Source organism: Elephantulus edwardii, unplaced genomic scaffold, assembly GCF_000299155.1.
Source record: "Elephantulus edwardii isolate Elephantulus edwardi_28Jun2011 unplaced genomic scaffold, EleEdw1.0 scaffold00164, whole genome shotgun sequence".
Classification (NCBI taxonomy): domain Eukaryota; kingdom Metazoa; phylum Chordata; class Mammalia; order Macroscelidea; family Macroscelididae; genus Elephantulus; species Elephantulus edwardii.
In genome coordinates, this window is record NW_006399914.1 from 7554231 (window position 1) to 7570420 (window position 16190).

Below are 16190 nucleotides of genomic sequence, written 5' to 3' on the forward strand. Positions count from 1 at the left end.
ATGAGATGGATTGATTCAGTGACTGGGGTAATCGGGATGGGTGTGTCAGAGGCAGTGCGATTGGCACAGGATAGAGCAGGGTTTAGGGCTGTTATACATAGGGTCACTATGAGTCGCAAACGACTCGACGGCACATAACAACAACAACAATCCAAAGGTTCTGCCTCTCTGGAGGGTCCAATGCAACAATGACTTCACTGGAGAAAGATGAGTCTTTCTGTGAGATTTGCAGCCTCAGAAACCTACCTGAAGGTCAGCTTGTTTCAGACTCAACAGCTATAGATTCTTTTTCCGCCCTATTCCCTTAGACTACCACTTCTCCATACTTCTGTCCTTCATCCGCTGTCTACTCCTCACTTTTGTTCCTGCCCTTCTTGCTTTTCTGTCCAAGATCTTCTCACCTCCCCTCTGGCTTGATTGTGTTCATTTTCAGTACAATTTCTTCTGGTCTGCATCTCCATTTAGTACCCTACTTAGCACAGCAAACATGGAAGCTCCTGGAACCACGATATAAAGAGGAACTTTCTATTTAAAAGAAAGAGTAGAGTGAAGAAAGAAAACATTTCAAATCATAATGTTAGTCTGTTGTCCCTTTCACAGATATTATCTACATCCACGTGGATGTGGCCATTAAAAATAATGGTTTTTTTCATAACTTGAAAAAAAATCCCATAATACTATCAATGACAGAGTACAAAATCAAGGAACAAAATTATAGCACAACTATAAAAAGAAACTCATTGCAGTGAAGTTAGAACTGTCTCCTAGGTGACACTGCATTGGGTTTCTGAGGCTGTAAATCACAAGGGAGGGGATTGCTCACCTTTCTCTCCTGAAGTCTCTGGTTTATAGGCTGCTGGAGCTCCCTTGTATAAATAAATATGTTTTTCAAAACCAAGGGAAATATACTTGTTGAAGTAATTGGTTTGGCATAATGAGACAGTTACTGATTTTTTAAAATTCTTTTTGTGGAATTTTCTACTTGTAAGTAATAAAACTCTTATTGGGGAAAAAGTTAGTGTGCAGAAGGGTTTTATTCTCCATTCCTTTACTCATTTGCGTAAGAGTTCATAAATCATATGGCTTTTCCATTCATTTACATTTCATTTTATAACATTGTAATTATAACTTCATTCAATCATTTATACTAATTTTTATTTCTAACATTATAGATTCTGACATACTCAGTTTAATTATCAATAGTGATTAAAATAAGCAAAAGACTAATGACGGATGGCAAAATAGAATGAACATAATCTAGGAAACAAATAATTTGACTTAGCTCTTCAGCTAATTCAATAGGTGACCTCAAGCAAGTCTCTTCACTCACTGGGCCTCAGTTTCCTAATCTGTGAAATGGGAGGAAGCACCTCAAGACTCGCTAATACCCCTTTCAGCTTAGAAAATTATTGAACTTCAGTCTATGCCTTTAAAATAGAACTAATTTCTACCTTTGAAATGAATTGATATAGATGTAGCTGTGACAAAAGTGCATCATCTAATTGCAGTGCCATCTGAGAAGAGCCATGAAGAGACAGATAGTACCAAGGAAGAAGCAGCTAAAATGGAAAAGGAGTATGGGACCTTGAAAGACTCTACAAAAGAGGATAACTTCAACCCAGGAGGAAAGACAAAAGAATTAAAAGGTACATGATTGCCTGCATGAGGTTGACAATGAAATTGAGAAAGAAATAATCTTATTATACCTGAAAATAGTCCAAAAAGCTAGCCTCACCAATGAGAAATGAGCATGATCTGTATAGAAAGATTCAGCATCTTTAGTCGAATGTTGTTTTATGCCATCGAGTCACCTGCGACTCATAGTGACCCTGTGTACAACAGCCCTAAACCCTGCTCTATTCTGTGCTAGCCTCACTGTCTCTGACACACCCACCCCTATTACCCCAGTCACTGAATTAATCCACCTCATAGAGAGTCTTCCTCTCCTGTGCTGTTCCTCCACCCTCCCAAGCATGAGGTCCGTCTCCAAGGACTGGTCTCTTCTTGCAACATGTCCAAAGTATATCAGATGAAGCTTCAGAATCCTTGACTCCAAGGAGAAGCCTGGTTTCACCCTCTCTATAATGAACCTGTTAGTTCTCTTAGCAATCCATGATATATTCAATACTCTTCTCCAACACCACAGCTCAAAGGCATCAATTCTCCTTCCATCCTCCCTAGTCATTGTCCAGTTCTCTGATGCATAGCAAATGATTGCAAAGACCTGTATCAAGCACACCTTAGTCTCTAGAGTGATACCATTGCTCTTCAGTACTTTGGAGAGGTCCACCACAGCAGATTTTCCCATCGCAGTACATCTTTTAATTTCCTGGCTGCTGGTGCCAAGAGTGTTGAATAGCAGTTTTAAAAATTAATTATGACTCTTCTAGAATGATTTCATCTCTTAATGATTTTAAACGATCCAAGGGGCTTTTGCAGTTGGGAGGGAATACTACCTACCATTTGTATGTTAGGTGTTCAGTTTATAATGTTAGGACATTATTAAGTAACTATTTCTTTAAATGGAATCAATACTTATTCTAAATAGTCCCACACTACTTAGTCAACAAGACCATCACACTTTGTTGATGTAATAAGACAAATTTATGCAGTGATTGCACCTTGACACATACTTTTAAGTACTTTATCAAGATCACAAATCTTGATCAATATATGACATTTTCTTTTTTTCCTTTTTTATTGATTTTTTAAAATTAATTTTAATGAAAGTTTACAAACTTAGGGTTTCTATACATTGATTGTTGCACCTTTCTCCCTGCCCACCCTCTGCCCCCAATTCACTATCCTTGAAAAGTAAAAGAAAAACTCATTGCTATGCAATCCCTCCCCCCCCAAGTTCACTCCACTATGCAGCCTTCATTTTGGACTCCTGTCATGACAATAATACCTAATTATATATCCCTTTTAAACAGTTTTCTCCCTCATCTGTTTCAATGCAGTATACATCATTCATCCCCTCCTCCTCTGTCTTCCCTCAACCCCAAAGTCAGTCCCATTGTACAAACATGGCCCTATGCAATATTTGTCCTTTTGTGACTGTGATATTTCACTCAGCATAATGTCCTCCAGGGTCACCCATTTTGTATAATATTTCATGAGTTCCTTATTTTTCAATGCAGTGTAGTATTCCATTCGTTTGTTGATGGGCACTTGAGTTGTTTCCAGCTCTTTGCTATTGAGAGAAAAGCAGCAATAAACATGGGTGTGCATATGTCTGCTTGGGTGGCAGTTATGGTTTCTTGGGTAAATTCCCAGTAGTGGAATTTTGCACCATTTTACATTCCCACCAACAGTGATTAAGTGTTCCAGTTTCTCTCCAACCTCGCCAGCATTTGATGTTTGTTGTTCTGTTAAATTTTGCTATTCTTACTGGGGTGAGATGATATCTCATAGTTGTTTTGATTTGTATCTCTCTTAGAGCTAGGGATTTTGAACATTTCTTCATGTGCTTGTTGTCCATCTAAATGTCTTCTTTGGTGAAGTGGATATATAACATTTTCTTTAATTGCCAAACCCATTGTCACGAAGTTGATTCCAACTCCTTGATTCTTATATATGACCATAAGCAACAAGGAGCCTGTGGAGTTCATTATTTATTTATTTGGTATGATAGTATATGAGATCACAAGGGCCGATCACCTTCCTATTCATGCTATAGCTTTTCATTCTGGAGACTCGATTTGACTCACTGACAAGTTCCCTCACCCAATCTCTCTTGCATACATAGACAGAAATAGGTTTTTGAGTCATACTTGACAAACTACCCAGCCTTAACAATGTCTGTATGAGGAAGCAGGAAAGCAAAGTGGCTATATATTTACTACCACATAACGTAATAAAGTGAATAAAAATGGTAAACTATTTCCTTTTTGTTAATCCCTTTATGAACACTTCATATTAGCATTTCCATTTGCATAAGTTGTTTCGCTTGGCTACTGTTTATGCTTTAATGGTCACAGTTTGGGCAGTGGGAGCTCCCCAGAGCTGGTTGTCGGCCCTTTTACAATTGTCCCAATGCTTTTTCAAGCATCTTCGCTTTTTGGCAACAACACAATATTCTAGTCCTACCCTGAATTTTCCCATTCCAAGATTTTAATTCCCCTTCAAGGACGTAGAGAATAGCATTAGAGACTTGGGCCGTAAGGGTGCAGATGAGTGGTGAAAGTGGTCAATTGTGCCATTTCAACTATTGGGACTTTTGTTTTCTCTCGAGATAGACATAAAAAGCAAGTTTTGTTACTAATAGAAGCTCATGTTGTCATTTTTTCTATCCAGTACAATTTTATATTATGATAGAGTTTTATATTATTTTACCCTATTTTTATAACATGGATTTCCTGGGGAGCTCTGGTGGCCTAGTGGCAAGGAGCTGCAACTATAATCCCAGAGGCACACGGTTCGAATCCACCAGATGCTCTGCCGGGGAAGGAGGGACAATCTCCTCCTGTACCAGTCTGATCTGATTTGACGGTACACTCACACAAAAATAAAAAAAAAAAAACTTAAAAAAAAATAACATGGATTTCCTAGAACATTGCAATGTATTCCTACATGAACATAGCTGACATACCAGCTCTCGTTGTTTCACGATGACATGTATTAAGAAGGGATAGGAGGTTGTACCTGGCTTGAGGAGGAAAGAATGTTAGAATGATTATTTAAGGTTCTTTTGATGGTTATGGGAAGGTGAAACTGTGACTGTGTCATCGTTGCTGTCCCCTGTGGACCAGTCCAGTCACACCACCGTAATATTTCAGCCCAACCCTAGAGCATTCTAAAGGAGCAATAAACTTGGGAAAGGTAGCTTACTAGAACAAGTGAGGTCCTGTGCTTGAAAAGAGGGAGACAGCAGGTAGCAGCAGAAAGCTCTTTGGTTCATCCCCATAAACCCCAGCATGCCTGAATCACCCTGCAGGAGTGATTCACAGGGACACACCTGTGCATAAGCTTTGCATTTAGAATTGGGTAGAACACAGAAGCAGCAGGCCTGGTGAGGGCCTTCAAGTTGCTGGGTCAACACTCTCACTTCATGCAATTACTATGCAAATATCCCTAGGCATGGGTGCCAATGGTTATATTTTACTTTTTCAGAAGATGATGTTGTTATGTGCCATTGAGTCGCCAGCAACCCATAGCGACCCTCTCTATGTACCGCAGCTCTGAGGCCTGCCCTGTCTTGAGCTAGCCTCACTGATTCCAGCACACTTCCCCAGTTACTGTATCAATCCATCTCATCTGGGCTCTTCCTCTCCTGTGCTATCCCTCAACTCTTCTAATCATGGTGTCCTCCAAGCGCTGGTCCCTCCTGGCCATGTACCTAAAGTATGTGAGATGGAGCTTCAAAATCCTAGCCTCCAAGAACAAACTTGGTTTCACCCTCTCCAAGACAGATTTACTTGTTTTTGAAACAGCCCATGGTGTATTCAAGGCTCTTCTCAAGCACCACAACTCAAAGGCATCAATTCTTCTTCTGTCATCCTTAGTCCTTGTCCAGATCTCTGATGCATAGTAAGTTATCATGATGACTTTGGCCTGGATTAGAAGCACCTTAGTCTCTAGACTGTTATCATTGCTTTTTAGTACTTTGAAGAGATCCCTGACAGCAGATTTAGCTAATGCAATTCGTCTTTTTATTTCCTCACTGCTGATGCCAAGAGTGTTGATTGTGGTGCTGAGCAAACTGTAATTTATAACAACCTCAATCTCTTCTCCATCTATCATGGTGCTGCCCATTGGTTCAGTGGTGAGAATCTTTGCCTTCTTGATGTTAAACTTCAATCCATATTGAAGACTATAGTCCTTGACCTTCTACAGCAAGTGCTTCAGGTCCTCCTCGATTTCAGCAAGCAAGGTTGTGTCATCTGCATAATGTAGGTTGTTGATGAGTCTTTCTCTGATCCTTATGCCACATTCCTCCTCATAAGGCCCAGCTTCCTGAATGATCTGTTCTGCATATAGACTGAAGAGGTATGGAGACACGATGCATCGCTGACACACTCCTTTCCTGATTTTGAACCATGCAGTATTTCTTTGCTGTGTTCTGAGAACTGCTTCCTGGTCCAAGTATAGATTTTGCATAAGCACAATCAAATGTGCTCCCCCAACCCCTGCCATTTCCCTGAAGATTACCCATGATTTGTTGTGACCCACAGTCAAATGCCTTTGCATAGTCAATGAAACACAGATATTCCATTACTTAGGGATTTAATTTATTCAACCTACTACTGATCTTCATTACTCTTGTACAAGCATGTTGTTGTTGTATGACATCAAGTCAAAATTAACTTATAATGACCCTCCACTGGGTATTCAGAGGTTGTAAAACTCACGGGAGGAGATTTCACACATGGAACAGCTGGTGGATTTGAACTACATACCTGCCTTTGTGTTAGCAGCAGAACTCCTTACCAGTAAGTCACTAGAGCTTCTGGGACAAGGATAGTGGATTGCAGTACAGTTTAGAAAGAAAATTGTGTTCATGTCAAGGAGCACCATTTCTTTAAGAAAAAGATAATCCATCTCTATGAGGCAAACAGAAGACATTGATCTTTGTATTCACAGTTGTGTCTCTTACATTTTTCCCCCCAAAGGCTATTTTACTTTTCTTTTGTAAAGCTCAGTGAGAAAACTCTTACTGTCTCCAGGCAGAAAAATTAAAGTACCCTTGTGGTGAAGCCAGGGTTGACAGGGTTTCCCTAGACATTTATTCAGCCGTAAATAAACATTTATTCTGATAGCATACTTGGCTCTGTGCTCAGGAAGTAGAGCTACAAAAGGACTAGAAACAGCAGTACTTGCTTTTGAGAACTCAAACACAGCTTGAAATGACCTGAATAGCTGTTAACCCCTATGTAGGCAAGTCCACCCCAGGCCTCAGACATGTTGGCCGGCACATCCTCCTTCCTGACAAAGTGGGGGCATGTGTAGAACAAACCCCTGTCAGAAGAGAAGTTGGATGAGATTACAGAGTATAATTGGAGATGAGCTATTGGGCCAGCAAAAATCACTTAAGGAAATCATTACAAGCAGGACACCTTGGCAGGAACATCTGTAGGGAGTCTATTGTGGTTTTACAATGTGAGATAATGACCCCATCCAACCACAGCAAATAGTTATCAGTCATACTAAGCACTGTACTGAGTCCTATGAAGAATATAAATATTTATAAGGAGCTCTGGTGGTTTTGTGTGCTACTTGCTGTACTATGAGCTGAAAGATAAGAGCCATTCATTTCAACAAGACTTTCTGTGGAATTATGGCATTTTACATGTTCATAAAATATAGTATATAATGTTGTAATGAAGACCTCTGGATTGGGAGTCAGGGAACACAGGTTTTAGCCCAGTTCTGCCAGTCCTTTGCTAGGATGCCTTGGGCAACTCACTGCATCTTCTGAGCCTTGTAATTTGTAAATTACATTTGTAAATTAATGGGTTCATTTCTAAATGGGACATTTATGTGTGGGAAGAGCTTATCATGAAGATGACTTAGGATAGGAAAAGGTTCCAATCTCTTGTTCATAGGGTTGCTATGAGTCATAGTCAACTAGACAGCAACTAACTACAGTAGTCCTTGGCGAGAGTCCTGAGGGCTTGGTATGATATGAACTGGGCTGCAAACGGAAAGATAAACAGTTTGAATCCTTCACCTTCTCTTTAAAAGATGAGCAGTCTCCTGTAGAGATTTGGAAACTCTCAGACTTGGAAACCATGTGGAAGGTTACCAGGAGTTGGAACTGACTTGACGCCAGTGGATTTAAGTGTTTTGGTATCTTTGCATAAATGAGCCCTGGTAGTACAACGGTCAAAGCACTTGGTGCTATCTAAAAGGCTGGTGTTCCACACCCTCCAGCCGTTCTCAGAGGAAAAGACATTGTCATCTTGACCCCTAAAGATTTGCAGGTTTGGAAGTGTTACGAGCAGTCCTACTCTGTCCTGCAGAGTTGCTGACTCGTTGTTGACTTGAAGACAAGGGGTTTGGATTTGGGGTCCTTGAAAATCTTGAGTTGATGTGTACATCTCTAGTTTCTGGTATGGTTAGCTTCTGACCCACTCACGGCCTCACATGGGTGACTCAATCACTGCTCCACGCATGACAGCCGCTGAAAACCAGCTGTAGGTTTGGCTATGGATCTGTTCCAACTCAACACTGAATTTACAATTGAACAATGAATTTACAGTGAATAATATCTATGGTGCTTTTAAAAAATAGAATATCCTATGAGCTAGCCAATTTATTCACAATTTTTAATTAAGTAGTAAGTCTCTGACTTCTGAAAAAAAGATAGAGGGACATAGGCTATTTAAGTGAAAAACATCTTAGAGATTGAATTTCTTAAATTAATTTCATTATTTAGTTATCATCTTGATAAATTATAGTCCTGGAATGAGTTTATGGGGCCATAAGGCTTATTTCATTTGTTGGATGATTTTGAAAAAAGAGCTTCTGTGACTCACAGGTCAGCAATAAGTGAATAAATATCCAGTTGGCAAAAAGAGCCAAACTTATCTAATGGAATAAGTTTATAAAATATTCTTCTTTGGTCTCCAGAGAGCAATTAAGCTGAAAAATGAAGCAACTTTACAGATATAGATGAAATGAGACATTTTTGGTCCACTTGACATAGCTCTAAATTTAGAAACACTCACTGAATTATTTAAGTAACTATTCCACTTAGAAATAAATATTTCAAAATATTATTCATAATGTAAGTCTCTGTAGAAAGCAAGAGTTTAGTTATCAAAACTATTCAAAATGTGCTTTTATCATAAGTGGTTAAATTGGATTTTCCCCCACATTAAACCTGATATGAGAAGCATCTGTAAATAGAAGCAAAACTTGCTTTGTAAATAAACGAAAAAGTGGTATAATTATTAGCTTAATTATTTTAATAATTAACTTATGATAATTAATAATTTAATTATTTACTTTGATAATTAACTCATAATAATAATAACTTGATTCTGACTCAATCAGGTTAACATCCAATCAGATTTCTGAAGCTAATAAATCTGTAGAAGGAGAATGCCCCTTTTCCCCCACTGAGTGGCTGGTGGATTCAAACTGATAACCTTTTGGTTGGCAGCCCAACACGTAACACCTATGCCCCTCACTCATTGCCACCAATTTAGGTCTCCAGCGTTGTATATCTCATGGGTGAAGACTGCTCATCTCTTTCCCACAGAGTGGCTGGATGTTTGAACCTCAATCTAGGGGTCCTCATACTAATACTGCATTTCCTGAGCACACAAAATGTCATCACTCCACAGAAAACTTGGTGAATTGAGTGGCTCTGTGTCCCTTGCAACACCCATTATGTCTGTATTAGTTGCTTTGTGAAATTAAAAAACCCTCATCAAGTTTTCTTCACATGACCGTAAGCCCAGTATTACAGTTTTTAAAGTTTTTCCTGTGAATTAAGTGAAGATGGAGCAGATCAGTTTTCCATTCAACAATTCACATTCATTTTGTTTCTTGACATTGATTACAAGCCCCACATTGTACTGTCCCTCATCCCACTTCCTCCCTGTTTCCCATTTCCACTCTTCGTTACTTCTAACTCTTCCTACCTTCAGAACTTTGTTCTTGGGCAAACACGATCCTTTGAATCTCCAACAGTCGATTGTTCTACAAGAGTGCTTACATCCCTAGCGTTGATCCTCACCTCCTAGACCTGCTACCATTTAGCTAAAATATTGGGTCCTGGGGATTAGTTCAGTTCCAGGACTGAACGGAAACTCAAGAGTTATAGTCTGTGGAGCTCGGGTAGTATCTATCCAACCCATCCGTAGTGTCTTTTTCTGATTTTGAGTTTTGTTCCACAGTTTTCTCCCACTCTATTCAGGACTTTTTAAGTGGTGCCTTTTAGACTGTTCTGCATCTACAGTGAGACTCATTTCTCATAAACATTCTTTCAGAAGATGTTTTCAGCATCTCCAGTGGTTAGTAGACTGACTGTTGATTTCTATGCTTTCTGGAGTCGGGGGTAAGGGAAATCACGTGTAAAGCGGTACATTTCTCGTGCAGTGCTGAAAACCAGAACATCCAGGAGCCAGCTCAGGGCTATGCTCTTTCTCTGGCCTTCTTCCCATCTGCTTCAGCATATGTTTTAAGATTTGTGCCATATTACCTCAGCCATGAGCTATTTTTTTCCAAAGGAAGCTGAAATAGATTGGAGAAAAAATAGTCCAGCTTTCCAAAGCAGAATCTCATGGGCTTTCAGTCCACACTGTGTAAATAAATGATTTGCGTTGTAGCTCCCAAGAAGAGAAAAAAGTAAACAGGAACCAGCTGCTTCTCTCTGAGAATAGAGGCACACCTGGTTTTATTTGTGTTGTTACCAATGATTTATTAGATGTGCCGAGGTACTAATAATACTTGGGGCAGTGGTCCTCAAACCTTGTTGAACAGTGGAGAGAATTCCAATTTATAGTTAAGAAATATTAATGGGGTCCCTACCCCTCAACTATCCAAATACAGTTGATACAGGGAGGAACATAAATATTGGGTATATAGAAAAAAATATTGTGGTTTGAGTGACAGTTTGAAGCAAGGTGATTTTCCATTCAAGGATTCATACACATTGTTTTGCAACCTTGATCACAATCTCCGTGTTGTGACAGCTTTCTTTCTATTTCCCATCTGTATTTCCCTGTTTTCCATGTTTGCTTCTTTCCCTGTCTTCTGAATTTTATCCCTGGGCAGATGCTGCCCTTTTGATCTTGTATGGATGGGTGCCCTAAGAGCTCTTATGCTTTGTTACTGGCCGCAATATAGGCCAAGCAATATTCATGTACTGTTTGGCTGTAAGTTGATTCCTGGGGTGATTTCAGCACTAGGCTTGAAGAGTGACTAAAGGCCACGAATATGGGACTTTAGAATTTGTGAGAAACAAAATAAATATAAGAAACTTGTGACATTCAAAACTAAGTTGTTCATAATCACAAAGTAAATGTATCCCTGTATCCCTCCAAAAAAAGGAATGCTTCCTAGGTAATGTAAAATGGTTAAACACAACACTACTAACTGAAAGATTGGAAGTTCAAAGCCACTCAAAGGCGCTTCGAAAGAAAGACCATTAGGTCTGCTTCCAAAAGGTAAGTCACAGCCTACGGAGCATAGTCTTACTTTGTAACGTGGGGTTGCTATGAGATAGAATGGGCTTGAGAGTATTGATTTAGGGATTTTGGTGTGCATGAAGTTTGAGAACTACTTATATTTCTGGCTAGTTTGGTAATATCCCAAAAGAGACATTCATGAGTTTACCTATTCTTTTCATTAGTGTTCTAATAAAATGTCCACAAAATAGTGACTGCTTTCAGTCCATTTTTCTTTAAGCTGTAGTAAATTCATTCTGTGTTGTGAGTTGATAATGTCCATCTGTGTAATAAAGTTACTTTTCCTACACTTCTTATTGATAAATTCACCACTTCTTTTAGTGGGTTTTGGAGAAAGATGGACATTCCCTTCCTTCCATGCAATTTACAGCCTCGTAAACCTGCTGGAGGGTCAACTATGAGTCCGTTTTGACTCAGTCTCAATGAGCCTGGTAATTAGGCTTTTTGGTTATTTTGGGGATTGGAGGGGAGTTATAGGTAATTATAGATAATTTTGTTCCTGAACAAAAAGTAGCCAAACTAATATTGAAATTTCTATGTCAAAGTGTCTTAGACTGGGTTCCCCTAGAAGCAGATCTTGTGGAAAAGATTTGGGACCGAGCCTTTGGTATGGACTGCATCTCAGTATCAGGAAAACAAAGATTCTTACCACGGGACTGATAGACATAATCATGATGGATGGAGAGGAGATTGAAACGTAACAGCTTCATCTTGCTTGGATCCACAGTTAACATCCTTAGTACCAGCAGGCAGGAAGTAAGGAGACCGATTGCACTGGGAAAATCTGCAGTTAGGGACCTCTCTAAATTATTGATGAGTAATGATGTTGGTTTGAGGACTAAGGTGTATCTGATTCAGGCCATAGTTTTTAATCACTTGCTATGCATCCAAGACCAGGACAATGAATAAGGATGGCAGAAAAAGAATTGATGCCTTTGAGCTGTGGTGTTGGAGACGAGCACTATAACATCCATCCTATGGATGGCCAGGAGAACAAACAGATTCACATGGACAGGATGCATCTGGAGTGCTCTTTGGAGGCAAGAATGATGAGTTTTTATCTCACATACTTCAGGCATGTTGCTAGAAGGGGCTATTCCTTGGGGAAGGACATGATGCTGGGAAGAGTGGAGGGTCAGTGTGGGAGAGAAAGACTCTCAACCAGGTGGATTGACACAGTGACTGCTGCAATGGGCACTTGTGTGTGAGGAAGTGTGAGGACGGTGCAGGATAGAAGAAAGTTCAGATCTTTTGTTCATAGGGTCTCTATGAGGCATACTTGACAGCACCTAACAACAACAAGTTTCATTTACATGTTTCTAGGAGAGGCTATTCTTTGAAGAGGGATGTATGCTTGGAAAGGTGGAGGGTCAGCAAAAGAGAGGAAGATCCTCAATGACATTCACTGACCCAGTAACTGCAGCAACGTGCTCAGGTGTGTCAGAAATTATAAGGATGGCACAGCATAGGGTACCGGATCAGGGCTCAGCTTGTCGTTCATAGTGCTGTTAGAAGTTGTATCTAGGGCACCTAATAACAACAACTTAAGTGGCCATGATCCCAGGAAGTGTCTGTCAGCAGGGGAGTAGGGACATGAAATTGGAAAAGAAAAGAAACCAACTATGGACTAAAACACACTGAGGACCCTGGGAGGTTGTGAAAAGCTTGACTCGTGGTTGTCCCACCTGAGGAACAAGGAAGCTGGACATTTATCTACCAATTTCACCCATCATTGGATATTTATCTCCCATTTTCACTCCTTCCTGAATGAGAGCTGCTTCATTAGCATATATAGGAAATGGAGGAATGTTCTTTTTAAAAACTGCTTAATCCAGAATTTTTAATATATAATTTAATATATCTGTATATATATATATATCATACATACAGAAGTCAAACTAGCATTCTTGGACTCAAATAAGCTTCCCAATTTCTGATAATAATTCATAAATAAGATTGTGGAAAGAGTGCTTGTAATTATTTAAAGAATAAGATTCCCTTCAAGTAGTCTCAAAAGTTTCAAAAGCTTTAGTTATCTAAAGTGCAAATTCTAAATCATTCTCATTCATTATAGCAAGCCTCAGGAGGACCACTAAACTGATTAAATCTCTAAAAATCATGAAGTCGCTTTCTTTAAAATGGTCCACATTAAGATGCCTTTTGTTGTTCAAAAGACTTTTTCTAACAGATAATTTAAAAGAGAATATTGCTTTTATGTACCAAAATTATCTGAATTTCTGAGCAATGAGCAACAGACAATGAAAAATCTCTACACTGATTGTGATGTCCTCACAGCAGCCAGGAATACATCGGACTTTTATATGCTCTGGCATTCTTGAACACAAAAGCAATTGATGTGAATCAGAGTGGAAAACCGTTGTCTCTTGTTTCTTACTCCTTTTCTGCCTGGGGCTTCAAAGCATTTCTTTTAAAGACACATAACACAAAGCCCAGTAGTGAGGCAGGAGTGGATTTGCAGAAGGAAGGAAGGAAGGAAGGAAAAGATGTTCAGGAAGTCATTTTAGTGGCAGAAATTGGAACGTAAGTGAATTTTAAGACCATGCTGTATTATATATGTCATCAAATACATCCAGATTCAAGATGACTCTACTACTTACTAGACATGTGTCCTTGACCTTATTATTTTATCTCTCTGTGTATCTTTTTCTTTCTCTCTAAAACAGTAGGCTGCTGTGAGAGGTCATTATAAAAAGCAAATGAAGCAGTGCTTTTTGGAGGACAAATCACTGTTTCCTAACATCTACTAAGCACATAATATCAGTAGCTCTACCAAGAGGTCAAGATAGTAGAAGTCATTGCTTGTGCAGAGGTCTTGCATGGTGAAGGTCCCTTAGACCATAAAGAACACTTTTATCTACCTGACTCTGTCTCTCTGAACGTTAGAGCCTCACCTGTCTTTACGATATAACAAGGCTGTATCAGTGTCCATGTCTGCAAGATGAGGTCTTCTCTTTCAGATAGCCAAGTGACAGAAGCTAGGCAAATCAAGGTTCCTAGTTTACCTCTGTTTATTTCATTTGTAGTCTTAGTTTTATCCTCTCTGAGCCTTTTTTTTAAGCCTCTTTTTGTAGTCTTAGCCACTTATCCTCTCTGAGCCTCAGTTTCCTCATATTTAAGTGGATGATGATAATGCTAACCTTACAGACACCAGTGCATATGCAGAACATCAGAGGAGAAGCTTCATTGATGCCTATTATACTCTTGACACACTTAAAGCCCATTCAAGAGTATTTACATCCTTTAGAATCAGTTTCTCATTAATCACCCAGATCATGAAATAAAGCCTGGTTGCCTCTTTTCATCTGCGTTTTTAAGCAGTCACTCCTAGAATTCAACAGAAGACTTGTATAGCCATTTGTATGGTCAGAAGTTTGGACTTTTAACTGGTGATGGAGTCTTTCAAGTTCTACCTGATACTTGACTCAGTTTTGACTTGATAATATTCTTCAGTTTGAAAAAACCATCTCTTACAAGAAATGTTGTTGTTACATGGTGTCAAGTCATAATAAACCCATAGCTGACCCTCCAGTGGGTTTTCAGAGACTATAAATTATACAGGAATTGATTACCCATCTTTCTTCCTTGAAGTAATTGGTGGATTCTAACCATGTGCCTTTGAGTTGGCAGCACAGCTTCTTAGCATTAGGCCACCAGAGCAACCCTAACAAGAAATAGTCCAATCAGTAATTGTTGAGACTCACTCACCACCCAATAAATTGAATAAACACCCAATGATATTTATTTTTGTGTGGAGCATAATGGTTCCTTGGCATTTACATGCTTTGCCCTGTCCCCTGGAATCTCACCTCTACCTGCTCTCCTCAGTCTCTCTCCGTACACACATACAAGGCACATTGTCAGGCTTATGGACTACACCTTACAAGAGGTTGATAAATTTAGTATTTGTAGTTTCAAACTTATGTGTGCTCTTTTCAAAGAGATGCAATAAGAACTTTCTTTTATATGGTTACTATGTGTTTTCTTGCCTTTTCCAGGGAAGACAGAAGCCTATTTGGAAGCCATCAGGAAAAATATTGAATGGTTGAAGAAACATGACAAAAAAGGAAATAAAGAAGGTATGAATTTAGTGTGACTCTACATTTCAGGCATCCTCTATTTGTTACTTATTCACTCATTGTTGAGTTAAAAAGCAGCACATAATTCATCTTCCGGCAGGTTTTCAGAGGCTGTAAATCACACAGGAGGAGATTGCACATGTTTTTTTCCTATGGAGCAGCTGGTGGATTTGAACTGCCTGCCTTTATGTTGGCAGCACAACTCCATACCCAAGATTCATACAGTCACATTGACTTGGCTTAAAGTATCCTCTCAGAGTTTAAAATGACTCTCAGGTGCAGAAGGAAGAGAATCTCACTTTGCCATTATTTTCCAAATCAATATTTCAAACAAAAACTTTTTTCTTTTGCATTTTATGATGAAAATTGTCAAACAAAAGTAGAGAGATTAGTATAATGAATTTTCAAGGACCCATCACCAATTTTCAATTATTTACGAACATTCTGCCAATCTCATTTTATCAACAGGTTGTTGAGAACTAATTCCATCCAATTCATGGTAGCCCCAATTGTGTTAGTGTAAAACTGGGCTTCTTCACTTTCTAGTGGCTGTTGTTCCTTTGAAGTGGCTGATTTTAAGAAGTAGATTGCTAGGCCTTTCTTCTAAGAGGCTGTTGAGCTTGAACTTCCAAACTTGTAGTTAGAGGTCCGACCGACATTTGTATCACACATCTTTTCTTGGAGTATATTTTAAACAGAAGCATTTTCAGAATACTAATTAGGTGTGTTCCCCCAATTGTATTAGGAGAGTCCACAGGTATGAGTTACTTTATAGCCAAAGTACCTAGAGTCTTGTTTACTTACTATTGTTCTTATTAGTACAGCATCTGTCAGTCATTTTGCTATACTGATATAATTTGTGGGTTGCAATGATGCTGAAAACTATGCCACCAGTGTATCAAGTGCCAGAAGGGTCACCCATGGTGAACTGGCTTTAGTAGGATTCCCAGATTAA

The 16190-nt window shown here is 39.2% G+C and overlaps 1 protein-coding gene across 1 annotated transcript in view; it reads left to right on the forward strand.

Moving 5' to 3' along the window:
• SCG3 (secretogranin III) overlaps positions 1-16190 on the forward strand; it is a 42184-nt gene that overhangs the window by 16436 nt on the left and 9558 nt on the right. The window contains exons 10-11 of the mRNA XM_006895320.1: positions 1509-1646; positions 15155-15235. Coding sequence (XP_006895382.1) covers positions 1509-1646; positions 15155-15235 — 219 coding nt within the window. The remainder of the gene's footprint in view (positions 1-1508; positions 1647-15154; positions 15236-16190) is intronic.